Source organism: Scyliorhinus torazame, chromosome 1 (assembly GCF_047496885.1).
Source record: "Scyliorhinus torazame isolate Kashiwa2021f chromosome 1, sScyTor2.1, whole genome shotgun sequence".
Lineage (NCBI taxonomy): Eukaryota > Metazoa > Chordata > Chondrichthyes > Carcharhiniformes > Scyliorhinidae > Scyliorhinus > Scyliorhinus torazame.
Genome location: NC_092707.1, coordinates 304553683 through 304581034, shown reverse-complemented (window position 1 = coordinate 304581034; position 27352 = coordinate 304553683). Strand labels below are relative to the sequence as shown.

The 27352-nt window shown below is 42.5% G+C and overlaps 1 protein-coding gene across 3 annotated transcripts in view; it reads left to right on the top strand.

The window, feature by feature from the left end:
- The first annotated feature begins 1213 nt into the window (after window positions 1–1213).
- papolg (poly(A) polymerase gamma) overlaps window positions 1214–27352 on the top strand; it is a 45204-nt gene continuing 19065 nt past the window's right edge. For all 3 annotated transcript variants that reach the window (XM_072507807.1, XM_072507808.1, XM_072507805.1), the window contains exons 1-15: window positions 1214–1389; window positions 2000–2062; window positions 13010–13180; window positions 13272–13338; window positions 14112–14193; window positions 14311–14420; window positions 17423–17476; window positions 18252–18363; window positions 18771–18860; window positions 18953–19091; window positions 20358–20430; window positions 20511–20631; window positions 21316–21400; window positions 23285–23338; window positions 23673–23792. In XM_072507807.1, the coding sequence (XP_072363908.1) occupies window positions 1373–1389; window positions 2000–2062; window positions 13010–13180; window positions 13272–13338; window positions 14112–14193; window positions 14311–14420; window positions 17423–17476; window positions 18252–18363; window positions 18771–18860; window positions 18953–19091; window positions 20358–20430; window positions 20511–20631; window positions 21316–21400; window positions 23285–23338; window positions 23673–23792 (1358 nt within the window). In that variant the 5' untranslated portion in view covers window positions 1214–1372. The remainder of the gene's footprint in view (window positions 1390–1999; window positions 2063–13009; window positions 13181–13271; window positions 13339–14111; window positions 14194–14310; window positions 14421–17422; window positions 17477–18251; window positions 18364–18770; window positions 18861–18952; window positions 19092–20357; window positions 20431–20510; window positions 20632–21315; window positions 21401–23284; window positions 23339–23672; window positions 23793–27352) is intronic.

Below are 27352 nucleotides of genomic sequence, written 5' to 3'. Positions count from 1 at the left end.
ACAGATCAACGGACCAATCAACACACACACCACAGGCAAGAGCATACACAGTACAAAACAGGGAACACGACATTTCCTGAGCATTCCAGCAGGAGACAGCTCAGGGCACAGAGCTTATAGCAAGCCACTCAGACATCCACCATGTGCTGAGTTCCACTACAAGATAGTATTAGGAATAGGTCCACAGATTCTAGGGTTATGATCGAACCTCAGTAAACAGTTTACCACTGTAAATAAATGTTAGAAATAAAACTGAGTTGTACCATTTGCAACCGTGTTGGTTCGTCTGTGGAGCAGAGTACCCAACACATCAAGGATTATCCAAAGTATTCCCCTGTCAATCAAATACTTTTGAAGTGTCCTCATGGCACACATGTGGCAGTCAATGTGAACACATTAAAAATCCCACAAACAGCAATATGATCAGAGAACTTTTTACAATTATGTTCGGCAGGACAACCCACCAGGTCTCCTTCACACAGTGGCACAAGATCTTTTAAATCACCTGAAAACAGACAAAACTCACGTTACAAGGACAGTGCCTCCAACGTAGCACTCCCTCAGTACTGCATTGAAGTGTCGGCCAACATTTTGCCTTTAAGTCTCTGGAATGAGGCATGACACCCCACAACCTTCTGACTCAAAAGTGACAATTGGGCCACTGCGGGAAACCCAGAATGTTAAATCACTTTTTTAAATGCTGAAGGGCTTTCTACGAATAGTAATTCCCCATTTGCAGTCGTTGTCAGACCCATGAGCTCCCACTGTTACTGAGCGTCATGATGTGGAGATGCCAGCGGGGTTGGACTGGGGTGAGCGCAGTAAGAAGTCTTACAACACCAGGTTAAAGTCCAACAGGTTTGTTTAGAATCACTAGCTTTCGGAGCGCTGCTCCTTACTCAGATGAATGGTTCACCTGATGAAGAAGCTGTGCTCCGAAAGCTAGTGATTCGAAACAAACCTGTAGGACTTTAACCAGGTGTTGTAAGACTTCTTACTGTTACTGAGCGGACTGAAGATTTGAGCACGCCCGCCGTGCGTAATGACGGGGGCGACGGAAGGCGCGTGCACTGTGCGGAATGACGCGATGTCGGCACTGAGCGGAATGTCGCGCGCTGTGCAGAATGACGCGATGTGGCAGACGTGCGCGCGCTGTGCGAAATGACGCGATGTGGCAGACGAGGCTGTGCGGAATGACGGAGGGCGGCAGGAGCGCGCGATGGCTGCCGGGACTGCTCGGCCGCCATGTTGGTGGTGGGTTCAGTATTTATGAGCTTTCAGGGGAGATGGTGAAAGAGTAACTGACTGGACGTTGCTGGAAAATAAAGAGTAAATCGATAAACACGGAAAGGGAGCAGTGTTCCGTGAGGCGATGAAAGAAATGTCAGCGTAAGTGATAGTTGTAGCGCGGGTAGATTTCTGTTGCTGTCAGATTGAGCTGCGGACAGAGGAGGCGCCGGCCTTGGCCTAAGTCTCCTCTTTATATCGTGGGCCCGGCCTCTCCTTGGGAGACCCGCCCGTGTGCTTCCTGCACAAGTCATGGAAAGCCAACTAACCGGACCCAGGGAGTATCTGATTAGGCCTCAGCCTCCTCTCTCGGCTTTATACCCCAAATAATAAAGTAAACACAGTTTGAATGTATTGATTCCTTTCCCGGCCTGTTTAAGTAGCCGAGTGGCACCGTTCTAAATGATGATCAGCCGCGAAATGAACACTATACTTGTGAAGCTTCGAAAACGCGATTTAATGCTCCCGGCTGTAAATGTATCGATTTGGGGAGAGTATCTTTAACTTTTGATCGCATTTGGAATTATTAATTTGTACGCACTCTGTGTACTTTTAAACATGTTTTGCAGTTGAGCAGATCTTTCTAACGTCGGCAGCCTAACCGGTTTTGTTTTTACATGTTTGAATAGCGACACTTGCGCGCCTATCTTATTTACGTCGGAAATCAAACCTCTTATTTCAATTTTTTGATCCAAGTACTTTATCACTACAGACTTTTGATGTCCAGTGGCGGAGATCTGTCTCCCGAATCGATGACTGCCCTACTAAACTCCGGGTTAGTATACTTTATCTTTAGGAAGCATTAACAATTGTTTAAAGGACAGATTTTTTTTCAATTTTAAAACTCCTCCGAAATGTTTGATGAACTTGCCCAGAAATGTGTACGTTGAAGTCTAATTTACATACCTGATTTATAGAATCATAGAATTTACGATGCAGAAGGAGGCCATTCGGCCCATCGAGTCTGCACCAGCCCTTGGAAAGAGCACCCTACTTAAGCCTCCACCCTATCCCAGTAACCCACCCTAACTTTTTTGGAAACTAAGGGGCAATTTAGCAATGCCAATCCACCTAACCTGCACTTCTTGGGACTGAGAGGAAACTGAAGCACCCAGAGTTAACCCATGCAGACACAGGAGAACGTGAAAAAACAGTGCTATCCACTGTGCTACTGTTACCTGATTAGGGATGTCCCAATCTAAATTTGGGCATCAGTGCATTGAGATATTTTTTCATATAGGGGAGAGGGGAACAAATGTACTATGATCATGCTGGGTATTTCTTTTTTCATTTATTGTTGAAATATATTCAGATCAAATGAAACAAACTGGTGAAAAAAGTTTGCTTTTGCACTGAGCATGTTCTGTGCATGCATACCATACAAATACTCACGTGATTTTTCCAGCTTTAATAGTGGGGGTTGAGTGTGAACCTTTGCAATTTGTGATTTTTATGTGCTGGGTGCATAAGTATAATTTTTACTTTGGAGTAATGTTATTTTACATTCTCCAATTGCTTTGAAGGAGACCAATTGTTCATCACCTAGACTGATGTGGTCTTGTGTAATGTTAACCAAATCTTGATCTGCGGTAATAAAAACAGGAAATGCTAGAAAAATTCAGCAGGTCTGCCAGCATATGAGGAGAGAGAAAGAGTTAACATTTCAAACCTGCATGGCTCTTGCAGATCCAATTGCAAATATTACATATGAAGTCCTGTTGGAAGGGTGGATAAAGAGGCACTGTGTTTGTAGCCTGCTTATTTCTATAGAGAATCTGTTTTCTACAGAATCTGTCTTCACCATTTGGATCTATGCTGGGTTGCTCTTTCCCATAAAATGGGGTCCAACTTGCAGTCTTTGAGATTGGCTTTCACAATGTCTTTGTATCTGAGTTTGCAACATCCTATGGTGCAGCTTCCCAAGCTGAACTGGCTGTAGAATATTGCTGTTGGTATGCAGGAATCATCCATGTGTTTGTCATATTGCTAACTACTTTTTCTATGAAGAATGAACTACCAAGAGTCCTTGCTACATGTGTGATGTACATAATTAACTGTCGGTACAATTCCTAAAGTCTGATATTCAGGCTCTGACTGATGACTTTGACATCAGAAAATATTCAGGCCGCTAATTCCAATTGTATCATTTGGACTTTGGCAGACCAGTTAAATGCCTTTGCACAAATGTGCAGTTAAACTAGAACAATTATTCTACACTTCTCCATTGGGTACACTGTTGAGGTTCCTGGAGATTCCAATCGATTAGAAATCGCTGACCTGACAATTTTACACACATCTCACATAAAATACCCTTTGCTAAGTTGTTGAATGAGTTGTAACTGGGTTTTGAGCCGTATGCTAAATTCATAATTATTGCTGCACAACCTCTCTGACCCTGAAACAAGGACATATTTGTGGCATGTCAAATTTCTCATTAAGTGTAGCCGTGAGAGATTGCAACAAAATGTAGCAACTTTAAGAAACAAAGACCGATGGCCTGGTGGAGGAGGAGGATGTTTGAATTAAGGAAATACATATATGGGATATTTACAAAGGGGGGGGCGGTTAAAGATGGAGGAGAAAGGTCAAACTAAAGCTGCCAAACCCGAATGCTGCAACATGCCTGGAAAATGAGAGGTTGCTCCTCCAGCTTGCGCCAGGCTTCACTGAATCATAGACTTTACAGTGCAGAAGGAGGCCATTCGGCCCATCGAGTCTGCACCATCTCTTGGAAACAGCACCCCATTGATGGCCACACTTCCAACCAATCCCAGAAACCCCACCCAACCTTTCTGGATACTATGGCCAATCCACCTAACATGTGCATCTTTAGACTGTGGGAGGAAACCGGAACACCCGGAGGAAACTGGCGCAGACACTGGGAGAACGTGCAGACTCCGCACAGACAGTGACCCAAGCGGGAGTTCGAACCTTGGAGCTGTGAAGCAACTGTGCTAACATGCTGCCCGAAGCATTGCAGCAGGCCAAGGACTGGCATGTGGGCATAAGAACAAGGTGCTGACTTAAAATGGCAAGCCACTGGAAGGTTGAGGTCATAATAACAATCTTTATTATCACAAGTAGGCTTATACCAACACTGCAGTGAACGTACTGTGAAAAGCCCCCAGTCGCCACACACCGGTGTCTGTTCGAGTACACAGAGGGAGAATTCAGAATGTCCAAATTACCACAGCACATCTTTCAGGACTTTGAGGAAACCGGAGCATCCGGAGGAAACCCACGCAGACACTGGGAGAACGTGCAGACCCCGCTCAGGCAGTGACCCAAGCGGGGTATCTAACCTGGGACACTGGCGCTATGAAGCAACAGTGCTAACCACTGTGCTACCGTGCCGCCCATGCTTGTGGACTGAGTGAAGATGTTCCGTGTAGCGGTTACCCAGTCTGCGTTTGGTCGTCTCAATGTAGAGGAGACCGCATTGGGGGCAGTGAATACAAGAGACCAAATTGAAGGAAGTGCAAGTGAAATGCTGCCAACCTGAAAGGCGTATTTGGGGCCTTGAATGAGGAGGCGGTAAAAGGGCAGGTGTTGCGCCTTCTGCATTTGCAGGGTATGGGGAATTGGGTGTGATGGAAGAGTGGACCTTGGTTTAAAATCTTAACCAATTAACCAGTTCTCACAAAGAGCCAAAAGGACGCAATGTTAACTCTGCTTTCTCTCATGGACGCGATGTTAACTCGGCTTTCTCTCCTTACAGATCCTGCCAGACCTGAGTATTTCCAGCATCCACTGTTCTTGTTCCTCATGTTTTAAAGTTTGTTTATATTTGTAAGATTTTATGGTTTAGAAGTCACAGACTACCCAATAAGAGAGTAGAACTTAAGTCATTTTAGAGATTATTTTTTAAAAAAATGCATTTAATACAAACGTGTCAAAACAGGTTACAGCGAGGAAACATACTTCCCAACAATCAACTATACAGTTTGTACAGATTTTTTCCCCTTTTCCACCTCTCCCACGACGAGCAGCCCCTCAAACATGGTCCCAAACATCCCCACCTTTCCTCAAAACCCCCTTAACTCATACTTTATCTTCTCTAATCGCAGGAAGTCATGGTCACCCAACCAAGCTGCTACCCCGGTGACGATGCCAACCGCCACGCCAGCAAAATTCACCACCATGTAATCAGAGAGGTGATGGCCAAGACATCTGCCTTTCTCCTCTCCATGAGCCCCGGCTTCTCTGAAACCCCAAATATCACCACCAAAGGGTCCGGGTCCACCTCCTCCTCCATTATCCTGGCTAAGACCGCGAACACTCCCGCCCAGAATCTTGCCAATTTTGCGCAACTGCAAAACATGCGTGTGATTCGTTGGCCCCCGCCCACACCTCCCCCACTCACCTACCCCCTGAAAGAACCCACTCATTCTCACCCGAGTCATATGCACCCTGTGCACGACCTTAAACTGTATCAGGCTCATCCTTACACAAGAGGAGGTTCCCTTTACCCTACGCAATGCCTCACTCTATACTCTCCAATTGACCTCCCCTCCCCTCCCAACTCCACTTCTCATTTCTCCGTGATCTTCACCACCCGCTCGCCTCCCTGTTCCCCCAGCCATTTGTATATATCCTCAATTCTTTCCTCCCCTTCCACATCCGGAAGCAGCAGTCGCGTCAGCAGAGTGTATCCCGGCAACCTAGGGAACCCCCTCCAGACCTTTCGTGCAAAGTCCCTAACCTGAATATACCTGAACTCTCTCTCGCCCTCTGCAGCTCTACCCTCTCCCTTATCTCCTCCAGACTGGCAAACCCTTCCTCCAAATACAGATCCCTCCCCTTGACCGGCCCCATTTCCCTCCACCTCCTGTATACACTATCCACCCCCCTTCCAGGCTCAAACCCATGATTCTCGCACAGTGGCGTTAGCACCGACATCCCTTCCACCCTGAAATGCCTTCTCAGCTGATTCCATATCTTCACTGTGGACTGCACAACTGGGCTCCTTGAATACCTACTCCGAGCCATTGGCAACGCTGCCGTCACCATAGCCCTCAAACTAGAGCTCTTACAAGATCCCCCCTCCATCCTCACCCACTCTACCCTTTCTCCTTCCCACCACCGCCGCAGCTTGTCCACATTCGGCACCTAATAATAACGAAGCAAGCTTGGTAATGCCAACCCCCCTTGCTGCCTCAGTAGCAGGGTCTTCCTCGCCCATACAAAGTCAAAAGATCGTGTCCACTTTTCGAAAAAAGGCCTTTGGTATAAAGATTGGGAGGGCTTGAAAGATAAACAAGAACTTCGGCAGAATATTAATTTTCACTACTTGGACCCTCCCTGCCAGTGTGTAGTGCAGTGTATCCCACCTCTTAAGATCCTCCCTGGCCTCCTCCAGCTTCGTTTAGTTCCACTTTTGGAGCCCCATCCATTCCCTCGCTACCTGAATCCCCAAATAGCTAAACCTATCCCTCGCTGCCGTAAATGGCATCCCCCTAAATTAGCCCGCCGTGCCAGCTCATTCACTGGGAATACCTCACTTTTCCCTACATTCAGCTTGTACCCTGAGAACCCTCCAAACCTCCCCAGCAGGCCTATAATCCTTTTGCATACTCTCCAACGAAACATACAGCAAGAGGTCATCAGCATAAGAGCAACACCTGATGCTACCTGTCCTCTCATAATCTCCCGCCACTCTGCCGACTCCCTGAGCGCCATCGCCAATGGCTGTATGGCCAGTGCAAACAGCAGCGGTGACCACGGGCACCCCTGCCTCGTACCCCTATGTAAGTCAAAGCTTTGTGAGCTCATATCATTCGCCCTCGCCCTTGGTGCCACATACAGCAAACATACCCATTCCACAAATCTCAGCCCAAAACCTCGAACAAGTACTGCCACTCCACCCGATCAAATGCCTTCTCCGCCTCCACTCCACCCGATCAAATGCCTTCTCCGCGTCCATGGACACCACCACCTCTGGTACCAGAGCCCCAGACGGATCCCAACAGCCATCTTGTATTACTCGCAAACTGCCTGCCCTTCACAAAGCCTGTTTGATCTTCTGCCACCACCCTGGGGACACGCTCTTCCATCCTCCCCACCAACAACTTATCCAATACTTTCACATCCGTGTTCAATAGTTATATGGGCCTATAGGACCCACATTCCACCGAGTCCTTCTCCTTTTTCGGGATTAGTGCAATTACTGTCTGCGTCATTGTCTCCGGCAACACGCCCTTCTCCAGTGCTTCATTAAACGCCCCCAACAGATGTGCCAGGTCCGTCGCAAATTCGGCCAGGTATCCATCCAGTCCAGGGGCCTTCTCCGACTTCATACCCCTGATACCATCCAGCACCTCCCTCCGCCTCGGGGGTGGGGGGGGGGGCTCCTCCAACGCCTTCTCTACTTCCTCCCACCTGGGGAAATTCCAGCTTGTCCAGAAACCGCCCCATGCCCCCCTCCTCTCTCCCGGGTCTGCCTCATAAAGTACCTGGTTGTACTCCCTAAATGCCTCTTATCTTCTCTGGCTCCGACACCACATCCCCAGTCCATATCTTCATTATTTCCCTGGATGCAGCCTACCTCCGCAGCTGGTGCAGCAGCATGTGGCTCGCCTGCTCCCCATACTCTTATTGCACCCCCCTTTCCCTACGCAGTTGCCCTACCACACTCCCTGTTGTCAGCCTGTCAAACTGCCCCTGCAACTTTTTTTATCCTCGCCAATTCCTCCATGGTGGGCACTCTTGAATATTCCCTGTCCACCTACAGTATCTTGCTCCACGAGATGGTCATGTTCCTCCCTCCTTTCCCTATCCGCACAAACCTTAAACAAAACAATCTCTCCCCTCCCCGGACCACTGCCTTTAGTGCTTCCCAAAAAATGGCTGCCAACACCTCCCCATTCTTATTCAACTCCACATATTCCTTAATCGCCGCCCGCACCGTATCACAACTTCCAACTGGTGCGGGGCCAAATCTGGGATCGCTGCCAACAACCCCTTCATAAAACTCACATCATCCCAATTTGGGGCATACAGATTTACCAAAACCACCGGTGCCCCTTCCAATACTCCACTCACAATCGCATATCTCCCACCTGGATCACTCACCTCCTTCGCATTCACAAATCCCATTTTTTTGCTCATTAAAATCGGCACTCCGCGATTTCGAATCAAACCCGGAGTGGAAAAACTACCTGACACACCCCTTCCATAACCTAACTGGTCCTTCACACGGAGATGCGTCTCCTGCAGAAAGACCACTCCCGCTTTCAAGCTCCTGAGGTGCACGAACACCCGCAGCCTTTTAATAGGCCCGTTCAATTCCCGGACATTCCACGTTACCAGCCTTACCGGAGGCTTGTGCCTCCAATTGTACACTTTTTTTAATATGATGCATTAGCTAAATAGGCAGGAAAGGCATACAACCCAGGCAATTAAGGATGATTTCCTAGTCCTGGAAGGTGAACGGACTGATAGTTGATTTCTCTAGCTGGGAGCAGCAGACTCTTGTCTGTTCTGCCTACTGTCTTTTTTTAATTCTTTCGAGCCAGTCCAGGTGCACAGCAGCTGTCTCCCAATCTTCCTCCATCTGAAGAAGACTGACCAGCATGGATCATTTTGGAAAAACTCCTGTCAAATGAGTTTTTTTTCCATCTCCTGAGAGCCTGTTTTTAACCTTTTCTCAGAGTTTGCTTCATATGGGTCATGAGATCCATCGTATCCGGAATGTCTGTGCTAGAGATATGTCCCTTGCCGAGATAACAGGCCCGTTCTGTGTTTTTCAGCTAGCAAGCTGCCATGACAGCCAAGATTTATGATATTCAATAAATATAAGATTTTAAGTTTATCCTGTGATTTCTTACATATGTCCGCTTGTACTGCATTCCCATGTGTATGTTTCAATCTTGATTTTGCTTTGTGCAAAATGATTTGATGCATTTTACTTCCTGATTTGTGCGCAGCCTCTGGAAATACTTCAATGTGTTTTGACTTCTTGTTCTACTTAATGACATCACTGTTGCCAAATATCTGGAGATCCCCTGACATGATGCCGGATTCACATTAATGGCAGGAATTATGCAATCCTCATCACAGATTGTTGGGCAACCTCCATGACGCCAGCGGCACTTCATTGCAGACTACAAAATCCGAGCTATTTTGTGAAATTCTTTAGATTATAGTTATGACATCGAACTCTACATGTTTTACAGTGACATAGTGGACATTTGCTTGACAGTTTGAGCTGTTCTTAGAGAGAAATTAAATGGAGCTCTATTTACATGTGATCTTAGTGCTCCATCAGGTTTTCGCTTCAAAGCTTAAAAGGAGAAATGTGATTGGTTACACTGGGCTTGGAGCACGGAGGAAGGCGGCATGGTGGCACAGTGATTTGCACTGCTGCCTCACAGCGTCAACAACCAAAGTTCAATGCCGACCTCGGGTGACTGTCTGTGTAGAGGTTTGGGCATTCTCCTTATCTGTGTGGGCTTCATCCGGGTGCTCCATTTCCTCCCACAGTCCAAAGGTATGATGGCTTGGTGGATTGGCCATACTAAATTTCCGCTTTGTGTCCAAATAGTAGGTGAGGTTGCGGGTGAGTGGGCCAAGGTAGGGTGTTCTTTCAGACGGTTGGTGCAGACCCAATGGGCTGAATGACCTCATACGCTGTGGGGATTGTATGGCCTCCTACGCTGTGGGGATTCTATGAGGTCAGTGATCGTTTGGAACTAGGAGAGATTGCAACCAAGGTGTGTAGGGCATGAGTCGGAGGAAATGTGAAGATCTATTGAAGTTGCTGATAGTGGCAAGACAGCAGAATGTGTTGATGGGAGAACAAAGTTTTTAGTGCTGACTGGAAGCAAAACTAAAGAACAAGTGACAGGTGGCCCAGTGGGAAGTGGGAGTATTACTTTGGGACAAAAACTTTTGGCTATTTTGAAGAGTCAATTCAGAAGGGGCCCGGCCAATCACGCCCATATGTTCTGGCCTGCCCTAAGTTGGAGAAATTTTAGATGTCATTCTTTAGCACCATGTCGGCGGTCTTGTGGATTTGGAACCCATCCCAGGGGGCCATATTTGGGGTATTGGACTTGCCGGAGTTGCAGTCTGAAACGGGGGCAAATGTTTAGCCCTTACCTCGCTGACCGTTTGCAGGTGGGTCCTGTTGGGGTAGCGGTCAGTCACTCCACTCTGTGACTGGGGGGACGAATTAAATTTTTGTACCTGGAAAAGGTGACATTTTTGAAGACGGTGAGAGGGCTTTTACAAGAGATGGGGTTTGTTTGTACTACATTTCAAAGAGCTGGTTACCGTCAGATGGTAAAGTCAGGTATTTGGTTAAGGTTATTGGTGGGGGAGGTGTAGGGGGTTTGTTGTTTTTCTTTGCTATGTTTGTTTTGAAATGTTAAAATATCAAAAACTTGAATAAAAATATATATTTTTTAAAGTCGAGGTGGAAGAGAAAGGTAACAAAATAATTGAACTCCCAAGGGCTGTAACCTGCCTAATCGGTGGGTATGGGAAATTCTACCTTCCCAGCATTTAGGCCACGTATTTTGTGGGGTCCCTACCTTCGATCCCCTTCGGTGGGCCTACGATTCTGTCGCCTCAAATGATTTTCTTGGTCTTCTTTGTGTTTGAATGCAGGGGCTGGTGGGGTTCAAAGTGAGGAACAGAGGGACCCTATCATGGTTCTGGGAGGGGAACGGGTGAGGACAAGTGTATGGGGGAATGGGTGAACCCAGTTGAGGACCCTATCAATCACAGCGGCGATGGAAGGGAATGGTGCCTTTTACAGGAAGCAGGGTGTGAGTTGCTGTAGTATTCTATGGAACTTTCTATTTGGCTGGTTAGCTTACTTGCAATCAATGAAACTCAATCCAAGGATTATGGGTTAAAGTCCCACATTGGGTGATGAGTTTTAATTTTCATGTTGCTACTTATTCATTTTTAATGGAAAGTGTCACTAAATGTTCCATGAGCTCCGAGGAGAATTGATTGTTGGGAATTTCATGCAGACTTCTGGTGACGGTGGTGTGGTGAGAAGTCGCACATCAGGTGGTTCTCCTCCTGCAAACTTGAAAACAGGCACTTTCTACTTGGAAAAACGCTTGCAAACTGAGCAAACCATCCCTAGAACACCAGCAGAACAACGGGGGAGAGAAGGATGCCAAATGAGAGCCAGCCCAGAAGTTGAGTGGAGACCAGGAATGGGAAGAGCCTGGCGAAACCCGGAACGAGAGGGTACGACCAGCCGCACAAGAAACCTCCCCTCACCAGGGGATGGTTGTAGAATGTTCCCCTCGAACGTTGAGGGAACATTGAGACGAGGCAAAGTCTGACAACCAGGCTGCGATGAAGGGCGTGGTGGCCGAATGTCTGGCGCACATGCGGTTGGCCTTGGACTGAGGCCCAGGAGGCGACTATCAAAGACCTGGAAAAAGCTGCAACAGACCAGAGCGACTGGATCGTGGCCTTGGAAAAGGAGGTGGCGAGGCTGGCTACGACACAAAAGGTTGAGGCGACAGAATCATGGGCCTACCGGAGGGGATCGAAGATGGGGACCCCACAAAATACGTGGCCCAAATGCTGGGTAACGTGGTGGGAAGGGAGAATTTCCCATACCCACCAGAAATCGATAGAGCACACCGATTGCGCCGACCAAAGCTGGGGACCGGCCGACGGCGGTAATTGTGAAAAATGCACCAGGACCGGGAGAGAATCCTGCGCTGGGCCAGGCAGTCCAAAAACTGCAGCTGGGAAGGACACCAGCTTCAGTTATACCAGGGCATTGGGGCTGAGCTGGCCAAGCGCCAGGCTGAATTCAACAAAGCGGTAGCTGCGCGGTATAAGAATGGCGTATGGTTTGAAATGCTGGGCCAAGCCAAGCTCTGGGTCGCATGCCAAGGCAGAGCACTTTTTTTCACGGTCCCTGCAGACACTAACAAGTTTGTCACAGCACGGGCTGGAAAAGCGGCAGCAGGGGCAGTGATGCGAAGCCCGCAGAATTTACGCGGGAGAGTGTGGCCTGGTTTTGGAAGATGAAAACAGTGAAAGAAAAGGAGGAGCTGAGTGCAGATAAGCATAAGATAAGATGGGGGGGAAAGAACAGGTAGGGAGCCCATAGAACAGCGATGGGAGGAAGTATAACCACTCCCAGGAGCCCCCCCCCCGCATTAGCGGGGTAGCTAGTACCGGGGATGAGGAGGAAGGAAGCCGCGCGTGGCCCCAGCAAAGAGGAAAGGCGCCTGGCAGAGGGTGGGGACAGATAATAGCGATTGGGAGGGGGGGGGGGGTGGTAAGCTGGGAAAGAAGGGGGGTTCGTTCTATGGGAGGGGGTGCACTGTAAGGGAGGAAAGATGGAGGACATTAGACTGGCTGCAGCAGGCCACACGTGGACTTGGGACAAAATGGTGCTGTAAGCAAACACTTGGGAGGGTCCCTGGGCAAAGGGAAATAGTTCCATACAAGAACTTGCAGTTGGTGGTTAAGGACTGAACAAATGTAAGAATAGGTAACTTGAACTTTATTGTTTCTGTCAAGCCAGCTTGTTCACTTTAGTGCATGTAGATAATACTTTGGCAGTGACTATGCACATGCAGGAAGTGCTCGCTCTGGTATTGTGGCACAAATAAACTGCCTTCTATGTATGTCTTAACATGAATTATCTCTGACCTCGAGCCATATTATTTTCAACATAATTTCAGTTTGAGCTGTGTTGGGATTACTTTATGTAATGGCATTTTACTTCCTATTACAGCAACAGTGTTATTCTGGGGCCTCCGCCTCAGCAGGCTCAGAAGCATTATGGGATCACTTCTCCAATTAGCCTTGCCTATCCCAAAGATGTGGATGATACTTCTACTCGGAGGTTGATTGAAGCCTTGAAACCATTTGGAGTATTTGAAGAGGAAGAGGAGTTAAACCATAGGTGATAATCTTGTAATAGTAGATTTTATGTATGCTAATTTACCATTTGGTTTCCCACTGAACAATTTTAATGGTTTCTTTTAATGTTTCAGATTAGTAGTTTTGGGTAAATTGAACAATTTAGTTAAAGAATGGATAGCAGAAATCAGCGAAACAAAGGTAATACTTTTGCTTAAATTAAAATACTTTGTAACTAAAATTTCAACGAGCACATACATGAGTGGATATGGTACTCATGTGATAGTACTTTATTCTTTTCAAGGAAATTCTCTGTCATGTGTTGCAGCTAATTCTGCTGCATTTATTTGTCATGCTGTTCCACCATTTTTGAAAATTTAATGTGGGAAGTGAGTTCACACTTAGCAGTCTGGGTTCCTGTGATAAGCTGAGTTTGTTTTTTGGTTTACTCATGCTAAAATGCTTTTGTGGAAGCAATTGCTTAAAAACAAATGGCTTTTTTCTGCACAATCGAGTGCAAACTAAATTCTAGATATTTTGAAAACTAATGCTTGTTTTCCTCTTCATACTCAAATTAAAATGTTCAGAGGAACAATTAGGCAGCAGCTTTGTATTCTGCAGGGCTGTTTAATTGGGACCATTTGGATAATTGAGTGTGTAGGTTAAGAAATATCTTTGTTAAAGGCCTTCGATTATGATTAATCTTTCTCCAAAGAGATGCATGTCAAAATTGAATTGTATACATTTTTATTGTAGGTCATTTGAATATCAAAGTGAAGAAGCCTGTAAACTTGTCAAAATCTATGCTTTGCTGAAATGAAGGATACAGATATATTTGACCACCTCACTAAAGAATGTTTGGCTATTGTGCATGTTTCCTTTACTAAGTGGGATGGGGGGATTAAAATGCTTGAGGTTTTTTCTCCAAGAATGTAGCAATTCATGTACTGACTGGTTTTAATTTTTATTCTCAGAACCTACCACCGTTGGTTATAGTAAATGTTGGTGGAAAAATATTTACATTTGGCTCATACAGGCTAGGAGTGCATACAAAAGGTAGGCTTCAAATATTTTTTTCTAATTGCTGTGATGATATAAATTATTTAAGGTGATTGTCAAACTTACTGACCTGTAAAATGTTGGCACTTTCTGGGGTGCTCAAATAACTTGCAGGTGCTGATATTGATGCACTGTGTGTTGCTCCGCGCCATGTAGAAAGGAGTGATTTCTTCCAGTCCTTCTTTGAAAAACTAAAGCAACAAGAGGGAATCAAGGACCTGAGGGTAATTTATTTCCTATAAATATTGTATTCTGTCAGCTGTTATAGGTTATTAGATGGATATGTTACATGTTTGTGTGCTTTGAATTGTGTTTCTACTGAATTATGATGTGTGCTCCTAAATTCCTGTTTGAATATTCTATTTTCATGTTCTGAATTGTTAGTGTATTTGGTGTGACTATTTTGACTGTTTTTATATGCCCAAAGTCTGAAAGTAAATGATCTTGTGTGTTTTTAGTGGCTCTTTCCTCACCGACTCCTTCCCTTTGAAAACACTTTCAGCCCCCTCTCAGACCCATTTCACTTTTCCAGCTACTGCCTCATCTCTTAATCTTTATCTTTTAAATGTTCTCAAACACATTGTATCCCATTATGCCTATCTATAACATTTCCTGTATGAATCCCAAAAATGGGATCTGTGTATTATTCCTTTACACTATTTGGCACAGGTAACCTTGCTGCCTTTTCCTATTACCGTACCTCCATTCTCCATGGAATTTTTCTTTTCATGAAGGAACTCCTACCCATCCAAACGTATCAAACTGCTGCAACAATATCCCCTTTTTCCAGCCCCTGCGCAGTCATTTCCAAACTCTCCAAGATGTATCCTGGTCTTGGACAGCCCAGTGGTTAGCACTACTGCCTCACGGAGCTGAGGACCCGGGTTCGATCTCTGTACCAGATCACTGTCCGTGTGGAGTTTGCACATTCTCCCCGTATCTGCATGGGTCTCACCCCACACCCCAAAGATTTACATTGTAAGTGGATTGGCCGTGCTAAATTGCCCCTTGATTGGGGGAAAAAATTGGATACTTTAAATTAAAAGAAAAAAGATGTATCCTGGTCTTGTCTTTTTCATTTGAAAGTTACCATCTAGACCTTTCTGCTGTACCATCGTATTGATAGTACCCAGCTCTGTGCCACCACCATCTCTTGACATCATGCTAATCTTTGTACAGATTTTAATGCTTGTCCAGCATAAAATCATGGCTGTCATAGCTTCCAATTGAGTGTCAAAAGACTAAATCCATCATTTTATCTCTCCATCAGCCTCTTTCACTGTTAACTTCAACTTCCAGTTGCTCACTCACGCTGGATAGAACCTTTGCACCCTGTTTGACCTGGAGCTGAACTTCCAGACCATTTATTAAATCACTGAAAAATTGCCCACTTCCAGCTTCCGCTCACTTGCTGCTATCTTTAGCCATACTTTTTTTTAAACTTGATTATTTGTTCTCATTTCACCCTATGCATGTCCTGTCCTGTTGTTTTATCAATGTTCTCCATTATAGAGTAAATCACTGCCTGCGATATCTGTCAGGATTCTTCAATCTGTTTGGTTGAGGGGCGACACTTGCCTGGTTTTCACAGGGCCCAAATTCCCTTTAGAGGATGTGGAGTGGTTTGACTCTAAATACCACAATTCCCAGTACAAAAAAGCATGTGGGCAAACAATCAGTCTAATATACAGCAAGTTCTGTTCATTTGTTGCCGACTGCAAAACCCAGGTCTGTCACTTGTCTATTATCTGTCATCACTGACTTGCATTGGCTCAAGGCCCTGCTGGATTAAATTAAATTCCTCCTTTAAGCCAGGGACTTATTTTTGCTTCCTTTGTGGAGCTACTATTGACAATTATCTGCTTTTGTGGTTACTTCAGTTTTCTGGTCCTTGGTGCACTTGTGATATTCCTGTTATTGTTTGGTGTTGAGAGTTGAGTCCTACAGCTTTACAGCACAAAAACAGGTCCTTCGGCCCACCGTGTCTGCACCGGCCATCAAGCACCTATCTCTTCTGATCCTATTTTCCAGCACCTGGCCCATAGCCTTGTATGCTATGGCATTTCAAGTGTTCCATCTATGTGCCTCTTAAATGTTGACGGTTCCCACCTCTTCAGCACTTCCCCCTCCTTTTTACTACAGAAAATGTGTAAGCCTTGCACTATCTGCTTCCAGCCTTCAATTGGGGCTACTAATTTCTCTGCAAATTCTCTGTTTCTCTTCCTGTTATTAGTGTTCTGTCTACTGAGATGCTGGTGGCTCTGAGTCTCTTAATTGCATTTACTTTCCTAATCCTGTTACAGCCAAATTATAGAACTTTATCCTTCCCTCTAACAATGAGAAAGGCGATTCACGAGGGATACATTGGCCTGTGTTGCTTTTATTGACTTTGCATGAGGCCACTAGGGAAAAACATTTTTTTTAAACTTTCAATATTTGGGTTTAAAAACTAATGTCTTTTTTTTGTATTCATTTACTTTTGCAGAATTTTGGCATGTTGAATGGTATTTTGTATAGCAGCATGGTGGGACAGTGATTGGCACTGCTGTCTCACAGCTCCAGGGACCAGGGTTCAATTCCGGCCTCGGGTGACTGTGTGGAGTTTGCATTTTCTCCCTGTCTGCGTAGGTTTCCTTCGGGTGCTCTTGTTTCCTCCCATAGTCCAAAGATGTGTAGGTTAGGTGGATTGGCTGTGATAAATTGCCCCTTAGTGTCCAAAAAGATTAGGTGGGGTTACTGGGTTAGGGTGGAGGCGTGGGCTTAAGCTTAAGTAGGCTGCTGTTTCCAAGGACCAGTGTAGACTTGGTGGGCTAAATGGCTTCCTTCTGTACTGAAGGGTACGAAAAAGTAGAAAAACATGGTGCTACCAGTGTACTACTTTTGAACATGTTGGCTATGGAAGTTGTAACTTGCTTTTAGCTTCATTATTCTCCACTTTTTTTGATTCAAATGGTTTGTGTATAAATCAGTTGAGAGTAAGCTGTTACAAAGACCTTTTCCATAGCAACATTTTATATAAAGACCTTTTCCAGAGTAACATTTTATAGTTTAGTTAATGCCATTGGATTTAAATCGGCAACTTAGAAATTGCTTGCTATCTCTTGTCCCTTGTACATGTACCATTTTTAATGCATTGGATTTTTTTCCTTTGAGTGATTGCTAAATTTTTGCGTTAATCATAATTGATAGCCACGTGTTTCTTTGTTTTCTGCTTTTGATTTTGCAGGCTGTCGAAGATGCATATGTTCCAGTTATCAAATTTGAACTTGATAATATTGAGGTAAGACTGCACATGGCAACTTAATTGCACAAATTTGTAAAATAATACCATTTATTTTCACTAGTAATTCCAAAAATAGCTGGGTCCCTAATGCACAAATGTAATGGTGTGAGCATTTATTTCACTTGGTCCAAATTGGAGTCTCAAATTAGGGTGCTGAAGCATGAGTCTCCCATATATGCCTATTTATCCCTGTGGGGGAACATCTTTGCTCCTGTTAATCTGTTCTCCAATTGAGCAACAAGGGTCACAAGCTCTTCTAGTGAAAGCAAATCCATGTGTGATGTTCTTCAGCAGGCCCTTGGAGTTGAGGATGATTTACTTCCACACTTAAAAATGAATCCTCGGGTGACTGAGCAGTCCAATGTGTGACCTACAGTCTGTCATGAGTTGGGCAGATGGTGGTTGGAGGTGCGGGTGGGTGGGTTGTCCAGGTTGCCACACGCTCCTTTCTCTGTCGACGCTTGGCATCTGCTTGCTCCCGGCAATGAAGCCTGCCGTTCAGCTCCTTCCCAGATGCTTTTCCTCCACTTCGGACGTTCTTGATTCAGGGATTCACGGGTGTCGGTGGGGATGTTGCACTTTTTCAAGCAGGGTTTGATATTTAAGATGCTTACTTCCTGTCAACACATTTTTTAAAAAAATCATTGTGCATACTGGTATGTCTTGAAAAATTTCATTAGATTTAAAAAGTTCAAAATTTTCCGCAAAATTCTTTTAGACACATTTACAGAACATTGCTTTGGTGATGTACATCTTTTTAACTCTCTTTCAGATTGATCTTGTATTTGCTAGGCTGGCTTTGCAAACCATTCCAGACAATTTGGACCTCAGAGATGATTCTCATCTGAAAAACCTTAACATTCGATGTATACGAAGTTTGAATGGTATGCAAGATGTTTATTTGATCTTGAATGGTACTTTACAGTGTTCAAACTAATGGATATTTTTTTTCTGCCCATGATTTGTTTCCTAGTATACAGATTAATGAATATTTTGTGATTGTTACTTTCTATATCTGAAATTAACTAGTATAAGTCATTGAATGTAATTGAAACAATAAAAGACATAAACAAGAGTTCACATCCAGGATAACCTGTAACTCATAAGGGATTAAAATATCCTGCATGATAGTTTTGTAGTTAGTTGCAAAATACTTTGACTGTTTTAATATGTTATACATGAGTCCAGCATTGATTTAGTGTAAATTTTGGATAGATAATTCAATACTTGACTGTTGTTTTGAATGAGAGTTGCCATTAACGCCACTTATAAAATTTCATATGTCTGATAGGTTGCAGAGTTACAGATGAAATTCTTCACTTAGTACCAAATAAAGAGAATTTCAGATTAACTCTTAGAGCCATTAAACTATGGGCAAAAAGTAAGTAGCACAGATACTTGATTTACAGATTAATCTTTAAGCAGGTATTAAAAGAACAAAATGCTGAATGCTATTGTAAAAATCTATTCTAGGGCGTGGAATATACTCTAATATGCTTGGATTCCTTGGTGGTGTTTCATGGGCCATGCTAGTAGCAAGAACCTGTCAGTTGTATCCTAATGCTGTTGCATCTACTTTAGTCCACAAGTTTTTTCTAGTCTTTTCCAAGTGGTAAGTTAAAACTATTTAGAACTTGCAATAACTTTCTACTGAACTGGGAAAAGCATACCATGAAAGTTATATTTTAAAGAGGATGAATAGTATAAACTTTTTCAAATATACATTGTAAAGTAAAATACTGCAGATGCTGGAAATACTCGGTGGGCTTTGCGGGATTTGTGGAGATAGAGTTAACTTTTGCACCTGAAAGTGACTCCTCTTGAAAATGTTGAAGAGTCCTATTCATCTAAAAACATTGCCACTGGGTCCCCTCTCCACAGATTTTGCCAGACCTGCTGAGTTTTTCCAGCACTTCCTAGTTTTATTTCATTTTTAAACTAGTTCAATTTCTCTGTGTGGAATAGATTTATTTCAGAATGTACCAAAACCAGGACTTCAAAAAGTCTGGTGCGATCAATTTGTAGATGCTGTAATAGATTAAAATCACAACTTTTGCACAAGTAGTGATCATTGAATGTATACATTGAATGTATACAGTTGATCATGGAATTTTGATATTGTCCACCAGTATTACTGAGACTGAAGTCGGCTTTCTTCTCTATTCTAATGTACGGTAACTGTAAAGATATTCATAAATGAAAAGGAGAACCTTTGTCTTGCAACACTGAAACCAGTATTCCAATGCACACATTTGTATTGTCCTTCATTTCAAATAAACCACTCTTCACTTCTTCGTCTAAAATTCTATTGCTTTATTGTGGAACTGAAATCCTAAGAACCTGGTATAAAACCAAACCTACTTTTTAAAACTTATACATCCTGAAGTGATTTTCTGATCTGAGTTGAGAGTCGCTGTGGGGAAGGCAGTCTCAACCCACTTGGGTTTGGTATTACATGTAGTGTAACTCCCAGCATAATATCAAATTTGATCTTCGCATGCACTTTGGACTTCCTTTTTAAAAAAAAAAAAAAAAAAAAAAAAAAATGTTGAGTGCTGATGCTCCCACTTGCATTCTAGCCTTTAATTTAAAAAAAATTGTACCAGCAGGAATGTACTGTGGCCCTGCGTGTGTTCCTGTTCACATAAAATGCTTTCTTAAGCAGGAGAATTTTTGGTTTGATAACCAACAGGCAATATAAAGGCCTGGCTGGTGATAGTGCAATTGCCAGTGTATATGGATTGTTGGAACCATTACTGTTGGGTTAGCAATAAATCTAAGTTAATGTTGCATTTTTGTTGTTGTGCTTTTAGATTGATGCTATCAAATAGTAATTAGTTATCCTGCAAATTGTTTGGCTTTTTGTTTTTGTTTTCAGGGAATGGCCAAACCCAGTGTTGCTTAAACAGCCAGAGGACAGCAACTTGAATCTGCCAGTTTGGGATCCACGGGTATGACTAAGCACAGTACAGAATGTTAATTTAATTTGATGTCTGTTGTATATTGTCACATCTGACAATTTGTCCTACAGGTAAACCCATCTGACAGATACCACTTGATGCCAATAATAACTCCTGCTTACCCACAGCAAAATTCCACATTCAACGTGTCCTCGTCAACTCGAACAATAATGATAGAAGAATTCAAGCAAGGTTAAATGTTTTTTAAAGTATACCTTGTAGTTTAGCAGAATTTTTTAAAATTAGTTGCTAGTTTCCTATAGGTTACCAGATGTCCATACTTTGTCTGAATAAGATAGACTTGATCATTTGTAACTTTTGGTAGAAACATTATTTATATAGTTTCACAATGTTCAAAAATGCTGTTTTAAGTGAACTATTACTATAAAACATAAAATGGCATCTTTAAAAATAGCACGAGCTACCAGTCAGCTTCCCCTTAATCCTTTCTCTTTGCAGAAATGTGTTTGATTGTCTTTTGGACCAAATTTTGTTATTTTAATGGCTCGCCTCTTGTAATTCCTTTTTTATTTCGACCATCACCAAAAGTAAAGAATTTTGTTAATATCTTTCATAAATGTAAATATTCTATTGTTCCCCTTTTAGAAACCTAGTCCAAAATTAAGATCTTTAATTCCATATCCATAAGCAGAGATTTTTAATGAATAATAGTTCACTTGTGGTTCCACATATATTTGGATCGTTCGAGTCAGGCTTAGGACATGTCTTAATTCCCAAAGGTTGTTAAGCTCCGATGACTATCTGTCTTAACAAAATTCCACTAGTTAAATTTACAGCTATGCGTTTTTATTTATTTGTACTGTTATGATGTGATTTTAATCCAGATTCAAACTGATTTTGGTTTTGTATGCTCAGGTCTTGCTATTACTGACGAAATACTGCAAGGCAAGACAGACTGGTCTAAGCTCTTTGAACCACCTAACTTCTTCCAAAAATATAAGTAAGTATACTTTTCACTCTGTAGCTTATGTACTTTTACAGTATTATAGTTGTATTGCAGGATATGTGAGCATTTTCAACCTGTTTTTAGAGAGACCTATTCCAATTTGGAAAAATATAAAAAGCATTAATTGGATTTTAAAACCTATGGATTATATATTCATGAAAAACTTGAATTGCAGTGCAACTCTGTGGATAGGGAATACTTGGTTGCCAGGGTGATATTGTACCAACCGACAGCTACCTACAGATTCATTGCTTCAATGTTGTTGGCAAGCACTGGTGTTCCAGTGCACTGTTAATACTATTTTATTTATGTCATTGTCACAGCTATACTTCAGCGGTACTGTAGCACAGTGGTTAGCACCTTTACTTCGCAACTCCAGGGTCCCAGGTTCGATTCGTGACATGGGTCACTGTCTGTGCGGAGTCTGCATGTCCTCCCTGTGTCTGCGTGGGTTTTCTCCGGGCGCTTCGGTTTCCTCCCACAAGACCCAAAATACGTGCTTGTTAGGTGAATTGGACATTCTCCCTCCGTGTACCCGAACAGGCGCCGGAGTGTGGTGACTAGGGGCTTTTCGCAGTACTTCATTGCTGTGTAAGCCTACTTGTGACACTAATAACAATTATTAAAAACTGTATGTATACCCAGCACCTGCTGACCCCTGCCCAGTATTATTAGGTGTATTTTTTGAATGGAGGGTAGTCATCCTCGTTTGTGATTCATTTGATTCCTAACATGTTCCCCTAGTTCTATTGGGAACATTATAGTTGTTTCACAGCTGCTTAAAAATGGAAGATATTTTCTGATTAAGCCAGTAATGTGATTAGATTCTGAGAAGTTGAAGTTTTCCTGAGTTCTGCTGTGTCCCTACAAAAGCGAAATTTATTGATGCCGCATTTTTCTTTCCATATCTGATGGATATTTCTATGCTAAATATTTTCTCACGGTTCAATCATTTGGTCATTCTCATTAGTGTGCATATAACCTGGAGTGTACTTTCTTTCCTACCTAATATATAATCATATAGTATCTTCCACTGGTCATAGTGCAGCACCTTTACTTCAGAATATGTACTACCTGACAGCATTGTATTGAGACAACAAAGCTTTGGACCAAATTTACTTCCAGAATCAACAGTGTATTGTGATGAGCTCTGCAAAAAACATAATTTCCATTCCGATATCATTTGTGTGTTAATACAAGCTTAATTTGTGTTGCAATAACAATGCTAAAATGAAACCTTGTATATCAATTCCTTCTATTGGGGTCATTTTGGAGTTCTTTCCACAGTATTCGTCTCCAGAGGGATTAGAACAATATTGATTCCACAATCAGAACATATCCTTCTCTATTCCTTTCATTAAACAAGGAATAAAGATTTGACTCCTTCATCGAGAAACAGAAGATTACCATCTCCATTTAGTCTTTCAAAACTAAGCTTGTCCAGACTTTAAACACAGGTTTTTCCTGTTAGCTGACACTGTCAGAGAGGGGCTGCTTCTGTCTCTGAAGTACTACCCCTGTAAGACCAGTATAAATCATGCCAGGCTTGTGCTTTTTCTTATGACTCTTATTTCAATTTGAAGAGTCATCTTTTTATTTGAGACTAAGCTGCCAAAATATGTTTTGTGTGCTCATTAATAGTGACACCTGGTTTGTATGGTAAAAATGAGGATGCTTAATATGCGAATTGGTGACTAATTTTGAAAATCGTAAGACAGTGCTTATGATTAAGTCACTCCACTGCTACATCTTTTAGAAGTATTTTTTGCAATTAATATTTTATAATGAGGTAATTTTACAGTTTTATTCTGAAATATTCTTTTTGTGAGGTTGTCGACTGACTCGAGGATATTTAAACTTTTTTTAACTTGTTTACAGGCACTACATTGTATTAACAGCAAGTGCATCCACTGAAGATCATCACTTAGAATGGTAAATACTCCGTTTTTTAAAAAAAAAAGATTTATATGGATAGTGCCAGAACTGCAAGGTCATTCCTATTGGAAAAATATAAGTTGGCTTGATCTTTCTCATAAGAGGAGGCTGAGTAGTGACCTAATAAATGTCTCTTAAATTGTGGAACGTTTTGGTAAAGACGGTATTTCCACTTGTGGGAGTAGGAAAAACTAAATTAGAGGAAGTTTGGATGCAACCCAAGCACTGGTACGGATTAGTTGGGCTGAACACCTTATTTCTGTGCTGCGTATACTTTTTCAAAATGTGTTTCTTTGGTTGACTCCTAAACTAAAAATGTTTTCCCTTTAAGGGTTGGTCTTGTTGAATCAAAAATCCGTGTACTTGTTGGCAACCTCGAGCGAAATGATTACATTACTCTTGCCCATGTAAATCCACAGTCTTTTCCTGGCTTAAAGGAACATCACAATCTGTAAGTTGGGCTTTACATTGACCCAAGTGCTTCATGTTCTAAATTGGGTGGAGCTCGTGTATGTATGACTGCTTGAAACAGACTAGCTAATTAAACTCATCTACGGCTTTTGTGTATTTGCTTTAGGGAATACGCTGCATGATATTTGTTTAAAACCTGATAATACAATTGTACGTGTTAAATCATCATTTCAGTTGCAACATTCCAATAATTAGACTAAATTGTAGGTGCTAACATAACTGGTATCATCCAATTTCATAGACCAGTGTATATTGTAAAACTCAAATCACTGTAGCCCTATATGTAATTTGCATTATACTTTAAATCTCATTTGTTCCTTTTCTTAAAATAAAATTTAGAGTACCCAATTTTTTTTCCCAATTAAGGGGCAATTTAGCGTGGCCAATCCACCTATCCTGTACATCTTTGGGTTGGGGGTGTGAACCCCACGCAAACACTGGGAGAATGTGCAAACTCCATACGGACAGTGACCCAGGGCCGGAATTCTAACCCGGATCACTGCCACGTGCTGCCCTATTTGTTCCATTTTGAGTCAAAATGAACTCCTTATGACCGTTAACAAGTTGACATTTTTTAGGTGTGTACTGTATACATCTGAAATGCCGCTTATATCCTTAACCACATTGTCTTCTGTAGTTATGTGGGGATGATTGTTGGGCGTTAAAATTTACATTTAAAATCAAAAGTGGAGACCATTCTATTTTCAATTAAATGCTTTGGTTAATTTGCAGATTTTAAGTTTTGCGGTCACTATCTGCTAAAACTAGTTGCTGCATTCTCCACATAATTGCTGACGGTACATGTATACTTAAAAATACATTTGCTAAGCACCCTATTTCAATGTTGAAAAATGTGGGGATGATTTTTCGGTGTTAAATTTTACATTTAAAATCCAAAGTGGAGGAGACCATTCTATTTTAAATTATAAATGCATTGGTTAATTTGCAGATTTTAAGTTTTGCAGTTACTATCTGCTAAAATTAGTTGCTACATTCTCCACAATTGTTGACGGTACATGTATACTTAAAAATACATTTGCTAGCACCCTTTTTCAATGTTGAAAAAATGTCCCATAGCACATCAGAGATGACATAAAAAGATCACCCTATTATAAGTCGATTGGATTTGTATTTCATTTTCTAAATGTTTTAGGTTTGCTTTGGCCTGATCATCCAAATTCTGTATGTGTTTTTTTTTAAAGGGTGAATTTTATTTTTAAAATGTAAATTGCCATCTTTCCTGGTAGCAATTGCAGGCAGAAGTGCTAGACAGCAATAACTAAAGCCATAAATCTTCTGTCACTTGCACTTATGGAGAGGAATTAAGAAGCAGTTACCAGTAGGGATTCTTCAGTAAATTTATAATTTAGCTAGTTTGCAGAATTTCTGCAACTGGCTGATGCCATTTTTAGCTTAATAATCCTATATTGGAAGAATAGTCATAACTTGCAATAAAGCAGTACTTTTAAAATTTTAAGAATGGAGTTGTAGAAGTGATTTAAAATGATCACTTTCATCGATTGATGCACAAAAATCAAGTTATATTTTTACAGTAACCTCACTGGTTCATATCCATGACATGGTTCTAAAAAGTAAAAGGTGTACTAATGTCACATGCTTATTATTTCATTTGAATTTCTGTACCTCTTAGTTTGGAACAAAAATTGCTCATGCAGATTAGTCATACTGAAGGTGATGACAAGGAGTTACAAGAATGTGTTCAAAATTCTCAGGAACTGAGGTCAAAATTGTGAGTAATCTCAACTAGTGTAGACCAAAGCAAGAATGATATCTTGGGAAGACTCTCAAAATAACTCCTCTAGTCGAAGCCCTACGGTCCAATGCTCTTGGGGCAGAAACAGTATTGTGGATGCATAACAATCCAGATGTAAGTGTTGTCCATTGGGTAAGCCACATCAATTAAATTCGCCGCCATGGTTAGCATGTTGATTAGTCTGAAAATTAATCCTGTCCATTGCATTCCTATTAGCTTATGGGCAAAATGACAAGTATCAATTTCTAAATTCCAAGTACAGTTAAATTTGCTGTCAATCCATCAATCTTTTCTAAATAGGTACTGGAGTGATGTAGGGCTATGTGTAAAGGCAAACAGAAACTAGGCATCTAAAGAAAAGATTATCCTTCAGAATTTAGCTCAATTATCCATAAAATGAACAGTACACTTTTTGCCACGTGCTTTCTGAAAAACAATAATTCTTTACCTCTAAGACTTGAGCCTGAACTTTCTGAGCAGTGGCAATGCTGTATGCACTGTCCCTACTCAAGATGGCGCAGGAGCGTGGCGACTCTCTGCAAGATTTCTGAGCTCCTCTTCCTATGTGTGAAGATTCTCACAACCTGACACTGCTGCACATTTCTATTGGGATCTCCTGATCCAGAATGTCAAAGACATGTTCAGCGTTAGCTGGGGAACTCTCATCAGAACAGAGTAGAGTCGGGGAAGAGAAGACACGTGCTGTTTTTGCAGCTTTAGCTGCTATGTTCAGGTACGTTTTTTAAAGGTTCGGTCTTTCAGTGTGGATGGAGGAATTATTAAACCGAGGGTTCAGATGGAGGGCAGGGTGGAGTTGCCTGGGTGTTACACCAGTTTTAAACGATTTGGCATTTCCTGGATAAGGTAAGTGGTATGGATACGTCCAAAATCTTCAACTCTAGTCGGAGGCATGGGGCAGGGGGGTCACGGGCAGCATTGGTTTGCTTATCAGAAGTTTTTTAAATTACCGCACATCAGGACTTCCACCGAGTCCAAATGTACTACTTCAGTCATATATGCAGAGATCAATCAAAAGATTTGGGCCTTGATTTTTAAAGGCTTCATTTAATGCCAGGATTATTGTTTTTTCAATTTTTTTCATGGCATGTGTCGCTGGCTAGGCCAATATTTACTGCCTTTCCCTAATTGCCCTTCTAAAGGTGGTGATGAGCTGCTGCCATGAACCTCTGCAGACCATGTGGTGTAGCTACACCCACAGTGCTGTTAGGAGGGAGTTCCAGGATTTTGGCTTGGCAATAGTGAAGGAACAATGAAATAGTTCCAAGTCAGAGTGGTGTGTGGCTTGGAAGAGAACTTGCAGGCAATAATGTTCCCATGCATCTGCTGCCTTGTCCTTAAGAGGATGTGGGTGTGTAAGGTGCTGTTGAAGGGTTCTTGGTGAGTTGTTGCAGTGCATATAATAATTGTAGATGGTACACACTGCTGCCTCTGTACATCGATGGTGGAGGGAGTGAATGTTCAAGGTGGTATATGTGGTGTCAATCAAGCGGGCTGCTTTGTCCTGGATGGTGTTGAGAGTGTTGTTGGAGCTACTGTCATCCAAAACAAGTGGAGAGTATACCATCACACCCCTGATTGTGCCTTCTAGATGGTGGACAAGCTTTAAGGAGTCAGGAGGTGAGTTACTCAGCAGAATTGCCTGTCTCTAACCTCCTTGTAGCCACAGTATTTATATGACTCATCCAATTCAGTTTCTGGTCATTAGTAATCCCTAGAATGTTAGAGGGGGATTCAGCAATGGTCAT